Genomic DNA, 15967 nt, shown 5'->3' on the forward strand with positions numbered 1-15967 from the left:
CTGTTCAATCAAATTTCTTAAAAGGGTTATACTAAGAAATAAACTGATCCCCTATCCTCTCCCTGTTCTCACAATTGGTGGGGGTCACCAACAGGACTCTCTTTGTATGAATGGAGTGGCGGTTGAGCATGCAAACTCCCACTCTATTCACCTTTATAGGACTGCTGAAGACTAGCCAAATACAGCTCTTGACCATCTCCATTGGTTCCAAATAGAGGAATGGAGTAGCAGCATGCATGCTTAACCACTATTAGCAGGACATGGATCCCCCATTCTTGTGACCGGTGGGGGTCCCAGTATCTTGTTAGGGTTCTGTAGATAGGAGATATGTATACATCTTGGAACAACCCTTTAAATTAGAATCTATAACTGGAGAGATGTGCTTTATTTGCAGTAATCGCTGTGACTAAGAGAAGGCAAGTGCAAGTTTATATAACTGCATAAATTGTACATTTAAAAGGAAATACCTGTCTAATATACTTTAAATTTTCAAAACTGCATAGATCATCCAAGCTCAGTCCCTGTTGCGTGGTCCCAGAGGTTTTGAGCACCTGCTGTAAGCTGCGATGTTTCGATCCAGGCTCTGGTGGCAACATGATGGAGAAGGAGCTAGGGTTAGCTAATGAACCCGAGCCAGACTACACCTTCATACACATCACTGAGACACAGGGAAGAGGGGGAAGAAGTGTCGGAATGTCACAGCTTACAGCAGAAGCTCAGAACTTCTGGGACCACGCAGGAACTGAATTGGGATGATCCATGCATTTTTGAAAATTAAAAGTATATAAAAAATCTTAATGATTTTACATTTGCAAAAAATAAAAATAAAACATTTCTGGCATCAGACAACCCCTTTGGCTTATATTAAAGGTGTTCTCATTTTGTCAGATATACTGTTCCTCTTTGCACTCTACCTTTGCTAGGGCAGCACAAAAGGAACTTTCATGCACTGGCCTGTGCTTCCTGGAGGCTGATCGTGCATGGGTGTGCCAAGCAGGCAGTTGTGCTGTACTTTAGGGTCCATTCACACGTCCATATGTGTTTTGCGGACAAGAATAGGACATGATCTATTTTTTGCGGATCCGGAAGTGCGGATGCGGACAGCACATTCCGGCCCCACTGAAAATGAATGGGTCTGCACCTGTTCCGCAAAATTGCGGAACGGATGCGGACCCATTTTGCGGACGTGTGAATGGACCCTTACTATGAGGGTGGCTCTACAAGCAAAGCAATGAGCCTAGCACTGTAGGGACGGTTACGTGGCTGACATCATATGAGAATGCAGCACAGGTCACCTAGAGATGGTTTAGAAGGTGTGATGTGGGTACACTTCTCATGGCTCAGTGACTGCCTTCCTTGCATGAGCGTGCATGCAGCGGTCAATCACTCAAAAGCATAAAGTTAGCGGATTTAAGTGAACACACATCATATATTTTATTCAACTGTAAATACAGTGAGATCTCCAAGACCATCCAAAAATGCTTTCAAATAGTCTTCTGTGGGAAGTCTTCTGAAGGAAAACTGCCAGTATACAGGGGTATGATGGAACTGAAAACCTGCTCTTGATAAAGGGATAGAGGCAATATTTTTGAGCAGATTCACTCCTTCAATCTGCTCAGCAAATCCTGGGCAGCACATTGAACGTTACCGGTTCCCTTTAAGTCCTTATTAATAAGCGCATTACTCTTTGGATCAGAATGGGACACTGGGTCACATAACTTTATTATTACCTTCAGACAACTGGTCCCCTGTGTGTTTGGACACTAAATTAGACAAAGATTCCACCACAGAATTTCGCTTTCTGAACCTTTAAAGAGAAATATACATAAACAAAAAAAATATATAAAATACTCTCATTTTAAATATTCTTTTGCCTCTGTATTACACAATAGCACATAGTAAAAGAACAAATACTTCAAAGAAGGTAAACACAATGACAAACAGGTTCTACTTTTTATACATTTCAATACTAAATCCCTTAAAAAGGCATCTCCATCTAGACATTTATAGCATGGGGTCCTGTTCTGCAGTTCTTGAAGGAGAGAGCCGTACCTATTGGACATTTATGGCATATCCTGTGGATATGCCATTAATGTCCAAATAAATGTACCCTTTTGTTTCCCAGGACAACATCAAAAATTATATATATTTGCTACAACCTGTGGAAAGGGGATTTTTTGCATTAGGGAATGTTTATTGCTCCTAACCTCTGTTAGGGGCTGTGGTCACATGACCATGTCCATGAAGCTCTTTCTTATTTCCTGGGAGGTTATGCCTATGTGTGTATCAAAGCAGCAACAGGGACAGTGATCGGGGAAGGTCTATGCAACTAGCTAGGTAAGAGGGAGCCAGGGGCCCTGGATAAAAACCTAAAAGTGGTCCCCCCCCTCCCCATGTCGTAGGCAGGGCCCAAACTGAGAGAATGAAGAGCAATATAAGTAGAGAGGGACAACCAGGGCCGGCGTCCGCACCGGCATACCTGGGCAAGTGCTGGGGCCCACTGAGCTGCTATGAGCGCCTTCATCAGTACGGATGGAAGCGTTCATTGCTGGAGCGCAGGTAGCTGCAGTCATTTCATTCACTAACCGCAGCTCTGGGTGTGTAGTTATTTTGGAAGCCACTGCTTCGGGCCCTGAAGGCAGAATGGGCCTGGGAGCAGCAGCAGGGCCGCAGCGTCAGACTGGAGCAAGGAGCATCAACAGCATGCAGAGGCCGGCTGCTTGCCCCCGCTTCTGTCCCCCTTACAAGCTCCTGCGCCGCTTCTGTCCCCCTTACAAGCTCCTGCCCCGCTTCTGTCCCCCTTACAAGCTCCTGCCCCGCTTCTGTCCCCCTTACAAGCTCCTGCCCCGCTTCCGCTTACAAGCTCCTGCCCCGCTTCTGTCCCCCTTACAAGCTCCTGCGCCGCTTCTGTCCCGCTTCCCCTTACAAGCTCCTGTCCCGCTTCTGTCCCCCTTACAAGCTCCTGCCCCGCTTCTGTCCCCCTTACAAGCTCCTGCGCCGCTTCTGTCCCCCTTACAAGCTCCTGCGCCGCTTCTGTCCCCCTTACAAGCTCCTGTCCCGCTTCCCCTTACAAGCTCCTGCCCCGCTTCTGTCCCCCTTACAAGCTCCTGCCCCGCTTCTGTCCCCCTTACAAGCTCCTGTCCCGCTTCCCCTTACAAGCTCCTGCCCCGCTTCTGTCCCCCTTACAAGCTCCTGCCCCGCTTCTGTCCCCCTTACAAGCTCCTGTCCCGCTTCCCCTTACAAGCTCCTGCCCCGCTTCTGTCCCCCTTACAAGCTCCTGCCCCGCTTCTGTCCCCCTTTCAAGCTCCTGCCCCGCTTCTGTCCCCCTTTCAAGCTCCTGCGCCGCTTCTGTCCCCCTTTCAAGCTCCTGCGCCGCTTCTGTCCCCCTTACAAGCTCCTGTCCCACTTCCCCTTACAAGCTCCTGTGCTGCAGAACTTCAGACACACCCCCTCTTCACTCCCTTCGGCAGAGCAGGACATCTTGCCCGAGAAGCTTCAGACACGCCCCCTCTACACAGGATGCGCTGCCTAAGGAGGAGAGAGACCGCAGGGCTGCAGCAGTAGTGTGAAGACAGTCTGTGAGCGTGTCTGCACTGTGACTGTCTCTTCTCTGTGGGACAGGAGGGGTGGGGGGATGTAGGGGAACTCTTCAAGCTGCTGCTGGATGCTGTAGACCAGCAGCTTCATGCTATTTAGTTATTTTACTGCCTCATTAAGCAGTTTGCCTCTGACACCTGCCCCCCCCCATATCCTGTCCTATCTCATCCTCATGGAGCCCCTTCTCTCCTTTAATCCCCCATGTATCCAGAGCTCCTGTTCCACCCTCCTATATCCTATTGCTGCCCTGCACAGACCTCCTGCCCCTACTTCTTGTATGAATCCCCCTCAGAGCCCCTTCCACCTACTTGCTGTGTGCACCCCTCCTGTCCATCCAGGGCCCCTGGCCCCTGGCTCACTCCTCTGCCTCTCATTATGGTGGTGTGTAAACTGCATGTACCATAAGGACCTTCTAACGTCACAGGGTCACGTGACTGTGCCACCACCCTGTACTATGCCCCCTTATACCCTGCATTGTGCCCTCTTACCACACCCTGTACAGTGCCCTCTTATACTTTTTTATTGGGGGGGGGGTTCATATAAAAAATCTGCTGTGGGGCCCAGTCAGTTCTAGCTAGTGAGAGCCTCTTACACAGTATAATGACCCCAGTGCCCCCTCCATACAGTATAACCCCCAGTGTGGGGGCCATTATTCTGAATGGGGGGTGACTTAGGGTCATTATTCTGAATAGAGGGCCACTATACTGTATAGGGGCCACTGGGGGTCATTATACTGTGTGGGAGCCACAGGGGTCCATGTAAATGTAAAAAAATGCCACAAGATTTATCGCCCAAGGGCCCACATGAACCTGGGGCCAACACAAGTAGATGGGGCCCAACACAAGTAGGTGGGGTCATAAATACCATAGTGCTGCACAAAATACCATCCCAGCAAAACCAAACACCACAGTGCCGCATAAAATACAGCGCTAGCAGAACCTAAAACCACAGTACAGCACAAAAAGCCTCCCAGAAGTGGTCCCTCTGTGGTGGCCATCAATATCTGCTACAGTCTGTCCTCCTCCAATTGTCTCTAAATAAGATATGAAGCAGGGGGCCTAGGAGGCAAGATGCAGGTCAGAGCACCAAGTCAGCCTTCCTCTAGTAATGACCATTACAAGCGCCGGCTGTATACATAGTGTGGTCCTCAGAGTGCCTGATGAAGGGCGATTATTAAGCCTGAAACATTGCAACTGACATACCACCTTGTCCGGCTGAAATAACATGAAATAAAAGCATTAATTTTCACTACTTAAGGAGTGGTGTCCTAATATTTGTGAGATTTATAGTTCTGGAGGTGGAGCTTTAGAACACAACCTGGACGTGCACCCACCCTTGCCATTCTACGAATAGAGTGCTGTGGCCCATTTTTCTGTAAACACTATAGTGCCCCAGTAGTATGCTCCCCAAGTGGCCAAAGAGAAACTTTCTCAGCTGCAGGCCACAGGCCTTTTCCAGTCCGCGGCCACACACGCTTGTGTCCTTGTGCTATTTGTACACTGTACCATATAGTCGCCTGTGACCTATGAGGGTAAACAGCAGGGTAGGGAGCCATGGGCTCCCATACCCTGCTGCAGTATTCAACTGTCTCACCTTCCTGAGGACAATGATACAATTGAATTCAGGATGACACCTGCGGCCGCGGCCAAGTACATAAGTACGTGATGCTCCCAGCGGCCACAGGGAGCTTTCCCTGGAGGGAGCTATAAACTAGCCGAGCATTGTTAGGGGAAGTGCTGGATCTGTGGCATAGAGAAAAGGGCATTGTGTTTTTGGTTGGATACAGTGCAATGTACAGTGATAGCTTTCCATGGCGAGTCTAAATTAAAAAGCAAGCATGGAACATGCATGTACATGAGGTATGCAAGTACATGAGCAGATCTGTTGTTAAAAACCAAACGAATCTCAGAAAACCCCTTTAAGGTTTCCAAAAACAGCGCCACTCTTGCCCATGGCCTATATCTAGTACTGCAGCTCATTCCTACTGAAGTAAATGGGGCTGAGCTCAGACAACTGTGGTATTTTCTGAATAGACCGCAGATCCTTTTTGTACTTCCAGACAAGCTCTTAACATTCAAGCACCATTCTGCACAGCTGCAGAGGCAAGGTAGGGCTGTCAATGCCCAATAATGTAATACAGGCTTCTTTAATGCCATGTTTACACCGTAACCTATTTTCATGCAGAGTCCCCACTGAAAATAGCTAACAATTCCTCTACAATGCAGTTTGCTAACATTTTAGTCTGCTTACTATATACTGTAATACTTACACCTTAAATTGCAGGGTGGCTCTTGGACAGAAGGGCAAACAAATGTCAAAATTTATGCAGAAACTGATAAAAAGCTGTAATTATGATTAAAATTAAAGGATATACCTCTGACATGTCTGTAAAGCTTCTTTCATTGTAGCAATTCCCATCTGAATGTCCTGAGGCTCAAATGTCATCGCTGCCTGCATAACCAAGATGGTGCTGTAGCCAAGAGCATGATAGATGCTGTCTTTAGCCCTGTGGAGGTAACAAGTGTGTTCATTTACGCCGTTACCTGATTATATAATTATAGATTGATAAATTGACAACTGAATGTTACTCTGTACATTGTCAGACTGTTTGTAGACATACCATTTCCCTTGTCTATAGTGTAACTAAAAGTTTAGTTCCCATATTTTTCGCTCTATAAGATGCACTCCCCCTCCCCCCTCCCCAAGTGGTGGGAAAATGTCAGTGCATCTTATGGGGCAAATATTAATGAGCTCTCATTAGTAAAGGAGGACCGGGCAGCGGAGAATGCAGCGCTCCCCGGGCTCTGTACTCCACTTCTGGTCTTCTTACGCTGTGCTGTGACCTGCGCACAGTGTGAGGACGTTGGTGCTCCGTGACTTCACGCTGTGCAACGTCGGGTCACAGTACAGCGCGGCAGGAAGAGCGCAGGATGTTCGGAATGGTGGAGGCGTACATGGGGTCTAAACTGAGGTCTTAAAAGGGTGGTGGGTGTCATTCACATTAGGGCTCTGATCTGAGGTCTGATTGAGTGTCTTTCACATTGGGGGTCTTAGCCGAGGTCTGAATGGGGTCTTAACATTGGGGGTCTGATTGGGGCTCTGAGCTAAGGTCTGAGTAACATTGTGTGATCTGAGGTCTAATGAAAAAAAAAAATTATTATTATTATTTTCCTCCTCTAAAACTTAGGTGCATCTTATCGGCAGGTGAGTCTTAGAGTGAAAATGGTATACATTTCCAGAATAAACAGAGGAATAGCAACACACAGTCTGACAAGAGATGCGGCAGCATTAATATTTAAAAGAAAAATATCAATATATAATACGAAAGATGTGTCAGGATATGTGCACCTTTCCAATTGAAAGATATATATATATATATATATATATATATATATATATATATATATATATATACACACACATATATACACACACCTTGAGAGGTTCTAGATGCAGTAGGTTGTCAATTCTGCACTAGTAAGACCTGCTTTCCCTAACAAGCCAACTTTAGGGGTTCTAGTTTCCTGACGTTCTCCAGCACCCTTCCGTGTCTCCGTGCTCTAGCCTGTATCTCCTCTCTCTGCCCTGCTCTGAATACACATATAACTGTAGGAACAGACTACACACAGTTTGTGGTCTGTAACCATGGAAGAGCAGCTGTATAAACCTGATGCACATAGGTATTCAAAAGTCCTGAGCTAATAAAACAGTAGGGGGTAAGTTGCCACAACAGGGGAACACTACTTGGATAATTGCTTGAGAAATAATAAGTGAAAGAACATCAAGACATTCAAGTAATAGACATTTAATTGTTAACACAACTCTTACCACGGACGTAATAACTCGAGAGCTTCTGAAAATTTGTTGTTTAAAAATAAATTGAGAGCCAAAGTGCATTCCTCTAGGGCACTTCGAAGGTCCATCTTGGACGCCCTGAAAGAAAATGTACAGTATGAAGAATATTAAGACATTTTAAATAAATGGCACCGAGATTATATACACACACCAAAAAGGAACAGAAATAGCCTCAACGTTTCTGAAGTGTACATGAAATCCAGTGAAGAAATGTACATTAGAACCTCTGTATAAAGAATGTACTCCCTGACATTTCGTCTGGCTCCACCGTAAGTAAACGCACATATACTGTACATACTAGGTTTGTTACAGTGTTCATTTACTTTCCACTGAAATGTAAAAGATTATTTCCTTACTGGTTTAGCTTTCCGACAATGAACTGGTTAACTTAAAGAGGTTTCCGAGACTTTAGAACTGATGACCTATCCCCCAAACAGCTGATCGGTAGGGGACCAACACACGGGACCCCCACCGATCAGCTTTTTGAGAAGGCAGTGGCACCATGGAGTTATCACAGCTTTCCCTAGGACAGTGATGTCATGTTCATCAGTCACCTGGTCATTGAAGTGAAGGGGGCTGAGCGCGATACCAAGCACATCCGCAATACAATGTACGGCACAGTGCTTGGTAAGCACAGAGAAGGCCGCAGCATTCACAGGAGTGCTGGTGCCTTCTCAAACAGCTTAAGGGCGGGGGTCTCGGGTCTCAGACCCCCACCAGATACTGACAACCTATCCTATTCATGTATCTAATTCATCTGTGGGCCAACATATGGCAAAGGAGGAGTGTCTTAGCATATTTTAGTTTCAGATACCATGCAGCAGTACATAATTTTTCTAGCTGTATTAAAAACATAGTCTACTATGTTTTTCAAAACGGAGAATCCCCCCAAAAAAAAAAAAAATAATTAAAAAAAAAATCACCCAATGCAAGTATATGGCGGATGTACCGTATGCAGCTGTATCCATTGGGGCTCTTCATCGAGCATATATGTTATAGCTTTTACACAAATTATAGTATAAAGAGGTGTGAATAGAGCCTTAGGCCTCATGCACACGACCGTTGTGTGCATCCGTGTCCGTTGTGCCGTTTTCAGTTTTTTTTTCGCGGACCCATTGACTTTCAATGGGTCCGTGGAAAAATCGGAAAATGCACCGTTTTGCAGCTGCATCCGTGATCCGTGTTTCCTGTCCGTCAAAAAAATATGACCTGTCCTATTTTTTTGACGGACAACGGTTCACGGACCCATTCAAGTCAATGTCAATGGGTCCGTGAAAGAACACGGATGCACACAAGATTGGCATCCGCAGGTTACTTTCATACAGACGGATCCGAATATCCGTCTGCATAAAAGCTTTTTCAGAGCTGAGTTTTCACTTCGTGAAAACTCATATCCGACAGTATATTCTAACACAGAGGCGTTCCCATAGTGATGGGGACGCTCCTAGTTAGAATATACTACGAACTGTGTACATGACTGCCCCCTGCTGCCTGTGAGGAACCGGTCTCTTACAGGGGGCTGTGATCCGCACAATTAACCCCTCAGGTGCTGCACCTGAGGGGTTAATTGTGCATATCATAGCCCCCTATAAGAAATCAGGGGCTGCCAGGCAGCAGGGGGCAGACCCCCCTCCCTCCCCAGTTTGAATATCATTGGTGGCCAGTGTGCGGCCTCCCCCGGCCCCCCCTCCCTCTATTGTAATATCATTGGTGGCCAGTGTGCGGCCTCCGTCGGCCCCCCCTCCCTCCCTTTATTGTAATATCATTGGTGGCCAGCGTGCGCCCCCCCCCCCCCCCCCCTTGTAATATCATTGGTGGCCAGCGTGCGCCCCCCCCCCCCCCCCCCCCCATTGTATTAATATCATTGGTGGCCAGTGTGCGGCCTCCCCTCTCCCCCCCTCCCGATTATTAATGGCAGCGGAGAGTTCCGATCGGAGTCCCAGTTTAATCACTGGGGCTCCGATCGGTAACCATGGCAACCAGGTACTGCAGGCCTGGTTGCCATGGTTACTTAGCAATATTACAATATTAGAAGCATCATACTTACCTGCTGCACTGTCTGTGACCGGCCGGGAGCTCCTCCTACTGGTAAGTGACAGATCATTAAGCAATGCAGCGCACAGACCTGTCACTTACCAGTAGGAGGAGCTCCCGGCCGCAGGTAAGTATGATGCTTCTAATATTGTAATATTGCTAAGTAACCTGGGAAAACTGGGACTCCGATCGGAACTCTCCGCTGCCACCAATGATCGGGCGAGGGGGAAGGGGGGGGCGACGGAGGCCGCACACTGGCCACCAATGATATTACAATAGGGGGGGGGCCGCACACTGGCCACCAATGATATTCAAACTGGGGAGGGGGGTCTGCCCCCTGCTGCCTGGCAGCCCCTGATCTCTTATAGGGGGCTATGATATGCACAATTAACCCCTCAGGTGCAGCACCTGAGGGGTTAATTGTGCGGATCGCAGCCCCCTGTAAAAGATCGGGTGCTGCCAGGCAGCAGGGGGCAGTCATGTACACAGTTCGTAGTATATTCTAACTAGAAGCGTCCCCATCACTATGGGAACGCCTCTGTGTTAGAATATACTGTCGGATCTGAGTTTCACGATGTAACTCAAATCCGATGGTATATTCTAACATAGAGGCGTTCCCATGGTGATGGGGATGCTTCAAGTTAAAATATACCATCGGATTGGAGAAAACTCCGATCCTATGGTATATTAACTCCTGACTTTACATTGAAAGTCAATGGGGGACGGATCCGTTTGCAATTGCACCATATTGTGTCAACGTCAAACGGATCCGTCCACATTGACTTGCATTGTAAGTCAGGACGGATCCGTTTGGCACTGCACGGCCAGGCGGACACCAAAACGACATTTTTTTTCATGTCCGTGGATCCTCCAAAAATCAAGGAAGACCCACGGGCGAAAAAACGGTCACGGATAACGGAAAAACGGAACCCGCAAAAAAAAAAAACGGTCGTGTGCATGAGGCCTTAAGCTTATGTTACACTGGCAGATAATTGGGCAGATTATCGCTAACAAGCAGTCATAGGAACGCCTATAAACTATGATCTGCAAACACTCGTTCATCAGGTAATCCAAATCTTCTGACATGTTAAAAATTATCGTTTGCAGGCGTCAGATCATGCTGTCTAATCGGGATCTGCTGCTGGCAAACTAGACAGTATGGCAGATGACATTAGCGTTTGCTCCTCCCCATACTGAGGAGGAGATCGCTGCATGTAATAGAAGCGGTCTCCACTGCTGACGAGCAGGCGATTGCCGGGAAGGAACGCTGTGTGTGTGTAATATAAGCCTTATTCAAAAAAGTATGTTTTTCTACAGTTTTGCACAGCCCTCTGCCAAATTTGGAAAACCTATTTAAAAGGGTTTTCCCCACCAAAAATAAATAAATAAATTAGAAGTTTTGCAAACCAGTATCTGGCATTGAAGAATGTTTTTGTAATTGCATGTAATTAAAAATTAAAGCATAGCCACTGGTTTATTAAAAAAATAAATAAATAAATAATCAGTGTAGTGTCACCTGCTGTTTGTTATGTTCCTCATTTCTCTGTCCTTCTCCATAACATTGCTGAGCGGCTACTTTGCATCAGAGGATTCCGGCAGGCAGTTCCAGACGCAAACGGATACATTTGTCAGATGGATCCGGATGCGGATCAGTCTGACAAATCTATTGAAATACCAGATCCGTCTCTCTGGTGTCATCCGGAAAAACGGATCCGGTATTTATTTTTTCACAGATTTAAAGGTTTGCCCATGCACGGACCGGAAGAACAGATCCATTCCGGCAAGTGTTCAGGATTTTTGACCGGAGAGAAAAATACAGCATGCTGCTGTATTTTCTCCGGCCAAAAAACGTAAGAGGGACTGAACTGATGCATCCTGAACAAATTGCTCTCCATTCAGAATGCATTAGGATAAAACTGATCAGGTTTTTTTCCCCCAGTATTGAGCCCCTAGGACAGAACTGAATACAGGAAAAGAAAAACGCTAGTGTGAAAGTACCCTTAGGCCTCCTGCACACGACCGTATTTTTTTGCGGTCCGCAAAAACTGGTTCCGTTTTTCTGTGATCCGTGACCGTTTTTTCGGCCGTGGGTCTTCCTTGATTTTTGGAGGATCCACGGACATGAAAAAAAAGTCGTTTTGGTGTTCGCCTGGCCGTGCGGAGCCAAACGGATCCGTCCTGAATTACAATGCAAGTCAATGGAGACGGATCCGTTTGACGTTGACACAATATGGTGCAATTTCAAACGGATCCGTCCCCCATTGACTTTCAATGTAAAGTCAGGAGTTAATATACCATAGGATCAGAGTTTTCTCCAATCCGATGGTATATTTTAACTTGAAGCGGCCCCCCCCTCCCCTGTAGTTAACTCGTTGGTGGCCAGTGGGCCCTCTCCCCTCCCTCCCCCTCCTAATTAAAATCTCCCCCCCCCTATCATCACTACTGCTGTCCCGGTTGCCATGGTTACTTAGCAATTTGTAGAACCATTATACTTACTTGCGATCTCTGCGTCCGGCCGGGAGCTCCTCCTACTGGTAAGTGACAGGTCTGTGCGGCGCATTGCTTAATGACCTGTGCATTTTCCGATTTTTCCACGGACCCATTGAAAGTCAATGGGTCCGCGAAAAAACGGAAAACGGCACAACGGCCACGGGTGCACACAACGGTCGTGTGCAGGAGGCCTTAGTCACACATGCTCTGCTCCATCCTTCACCTGCCGCCAGCCAGATCTACTGTTACAGGGAGAAAGCTGCAACAAGGAGACAGCTGCCGCAGAAAGGACACGCTCCCCTGAGCTGCCTGCCTAAAGAAAACCTAGCTGAGCAATTGGAGTGGGGAGATCTCTGGATCCATGTGAAGTAGAGGGCTGGTTCTAAGGCCTCATGCACATAACCGTAGTTATGGTCCGCATCCGAGCTGCTGTTTTTGGCGGCTCGGATGCGGACCCATTCACGTCAATGGGGCCGCAAAAGATGCGGACAGCACTCCATGTACTGTCCGCATCCGTTGCTTCGTTCCGTAGCCCCACAAAATAAATATAACCTGTCCTATTCTTGTCCGTTTTGCAGACAAAAATAGGCATTTCTACAATGGCCCGTCCGGGCAGCTTCCGTTTTTGCAGATCCGCGGTTTGCAGACTGCAAAAAATGGAACAGTCGTGTGCACGAGGCCCAACTCTGTTAGAAAGACACGGGTCATGCACTATATGATGTCTGATTTTTATACATCAACCCTGGAAACCCCTTTAAAAGGTAATGACCTTTCATTACACATAATGGCAGAATGTTTTAACAAAAGATGAAGAAAAATATATCACCGGAGTGCTTCTTTAAAGATAAAGTATCAAGAAGATGTAATTATAAGGCAAGAAGGGAAAGAAAAGTAAACTTGGCACATTGTAAGGTACGGTTTAGCCTAGAAACTCAAGGGTCTGGGAGTTAACCAACAGACATGAATTTCTTAATACCGAGGCTTTGAAAGATTAACGCTCCATGATTTGTTACTATTTTATCCCACCAGTTCATACATTGCCAAGAGATCAGCAATTTATCCTCCATCTGCTTCATAAAAAAAATAAATCAAGCTGCAATAAATCTGGGTCATCACCACCTTAGGTGGCCGCACCATTGGACAGATAACTAAATAGTAGTACATAGGTAGAACTATATGTAACACGGGGTCTGTAAAACTGTTGTACTGCCATATAGCACATGGTATGGCGCTCCACCCACAATGGACCCGGGAAAGGGGGGTAATGGGGGCTAAATGCCACAACAAAAATGGAGCAGGTAACCAGATTGTCAGCCTTCATTTTAAGTGCGCTGCCAAAATGTTTGTCTTGGGTCATGGAAGCTGCTGGTCAAATGCAAAGCACTTTTGGCCATGAAAGAGTTGATGCAGTCAAAGGGCATCCCTTTAGCGATCATCTGCCGTGTACAATGTAAAGAGAGCTTCCCGGGCGACACATTGCCTCTGTATACTACATCCCCTCTACAGACAGCCATCATGGTAGAAATGGCTAAATATTCAGAAAGTTCAATCTGGGAGAGGACTAGATGAATCCAAATGCTGCGTCACATGAGGTGCGGGAAGCCTGGGCTGTTAACTCTTCCCGTGCTGGTCTCCACAAACCTGCTAATCTGGCTTTTTCTGAGGTTTGCCGGCTGCTAGAGCTGCAAGATATTGTTACCATCCCTCCCCCAGTAAGCACTTCTGTACAAGCAGATGCATGCAAGACAATGAGAAAGGACCCTGAAGTGTCTGCAAGCACAGGGAGGCAATGCAGATGCCAAGCACTGGAGTATGGCTACAAGCCAGGACAACACCGGAATAACAGCTAAACACTGGTACATATACACAAGTCAGTCGGCAAAGCATCCCTCACCGCAGTCGTACCGTACATGTCCAAGGTGAAAACCGATAGCCATGCAGAACGAGGTGCCATACTTACAGGGCGAGATCTGCAGTGAAATCCTTCACCCTTCTAACAGGACATGGATGGGATGTGCACAGATCCGCTCATAGATCAGTCGTCAAGGGCAGCAAGGTAGCAGCTGGCCTGGCAGGGGCTCCCCATTACAGCAGTCAAAAGAAATGTCAAATAAATTAGCAGCAGGTCGATGCTGGTACGGAGGATGATGCTTCGCTCAGGAGGGATGCTGGGAGATTTCACCAATCTGTGATGCAGTCTAATTCTAATCCAGGACTCTCCACTACAGGACAGACGCACACACCGGTGCCTTGATATCTGCAGTGTCCACATGGGGACATGGGATGGGAGTGATGAAATCAGTTTAGGCCCATCTTGTGAAGTGGCCTTGTAAGGAGAAGGAAATGATCAATGTCTGACCTGTCAGCAAACTGACAGCCTGAAGCATTACCGTATGTCTCTGCTTATACAGGAACCAGTGTAGTGACACAAGAAAGGATTCGCATTATATTCTCAATAAAGTCTAATACGTTTTGAGTCTAAGAGAGAGACCTTAGTGGCAAGTGACTAGCTCCAAATGTTTTTTTTTCCTCCTGGACCATGGGCTCAGGAGGCCTCTGGTACTCTGGTGAGCCGGTACGACCCACTTCTCTAAAGTGTATTCCGTGATCTAGCCACTGGAAGACCTTACTGCACATTTCAGCTGTAGGGTACGTTCACACTCGAGGCAGAGGATTCCGGCAGGCAGTTCCGTCGTCGGCAATCCGGACGCAAATGGATGGCATTTTTCAGACGGATCCGCATGCGGATCCATCTGCCAAATGCATTGAAATACCGGATCCGTCTCTCTGGTGTCATCCGGAAAAACGGATCCGTTATATTTTTTTTTAAACAGGTTTAATGGTCTGCGCATGCGCGGACCGGAAGAATGGATCCGTCAATGCGGCAATTTTAATGCACTAATACATTTCAATAGAAATTAATGCCAGATCCGGCATTCCAGCAAGCGTTCAGGATTTTTGGCCGGAGAGAAAACTGCAGCATGCTGCAGTATTTTCTCCGGCCAAAAAACGTAAGAGGGACTGAACTGATGCATCCTGAACGGATTGCTCTCCATTCAGAATGCATTAGGATAAAACTGATCAGTTCTTTTCCGGTATTGAGCCCCTAGGACGGAACTGAATACCAGAAAAGAAAACCGCTAGTGTGAAAGTACCCTTAATGTAAATAAGAGGGTCAGTTTATCCTCTAAAGAAATAGTAGGTTCTTCATATAAAGGCAAATTGATACATCTCAGCTTCCTCATACTTGGATATGGCTAATAAAATGGTGCTGCTGCACAATTACCTTATTGGATGGTCCTGTTGCCCAAGATGTGCTAAACTAGATGCCGATTTATAGCATTATTTTTGAGGTTGCTAACAAATGAACATTTTTTTTGGAAAGAGGTGGACACATTTTTTAACCACCTCAGCTCCCCTAGCTTAAAACACCCTTAAAGACCAGGCCACTTTTTACAATTCTGCACTACACTACTTTCAAGGTTTATTGCTTGGTCATGCAACTTACCACCCAAATGAATTTTACCTCCTTTTCTTCTCACTAATAGAGCTTTCATTTGGTGGTATTTCATTGCTGCTGACATTTTTACTTTTTTTGTTATAAATCAAAATTTTACGATTTTTTTGCAAAAAAATTACATTTTTCACTTTCAGTTGTAAAATTTTTCAAATAAAACTACATTTCTATTTAAATTTTTCTCTAAATTTATTCTTCTACATGTCTTTGATAAAAAAAAAATGTTTGGGTAAAAAAAATAATAATAATGGTTTGGGTAAAAGTTATAGCGTTTACAAACTATGGTACAAAAATGTGAATTTCCGCTTTTTGGAGCAGCTCTGACTTTCTGAGCACCTGTCATGTTTCCTGAGGTTCTACAATGCCCAGACAGTAGAAAAACCCCACAAATGACCCCATTTCGGAAAGTAGACACCCTAAGGTATTCGCTGATGGGCATAGTGAGTTCATAGAACTTTTATTTTTTGTCACAAT

At 46.3% G+C, this 15967-nt stretch overlaps 1 protein-coding gene across 1 annotated transcript in view; it reads right to left on the bottom strand.

Annotated features, from left to right (window-relative positions):
* Window positions 1–15967, bottom strand: part of TTC39B (tetratricopeptide repeat domain 39B) — a 159378-nt gene that overhangs the window by 48120 nt on the left and 95291 nt on the right. Inside the window, exons 3-5 of the mRNA XM_040417168.1 lie at window positions 7426–7530; window positions 5972–6103; window positions 1731–1807 (exon numbers count right to left, since the gene is read on the bottom strand). Coding sequence (XP_040273102.1) covers window positions 1731–1807; window positions 5972–6103; window positions 7426–7530 — 314 coding nt within the window. The remainder of the gene's footprint in view (window positions 1–1730; window positions 1808–5971; window positions 6104–7425; window positions 7531–15967) is intronic.

Source organism: Bufo bufo, chromosome 2 (assembly GCF_905171765.1).
Source record: "Bufo bufo chromosome 2, aBufBuf1.1, whole genome shotgun sequence".
Classification (NCBI taxonomy): Eukaryota; Metazoa; Chordata; class Amphibia; order Anura; family Bufonidae; genus Bufo; species Bufo bufo.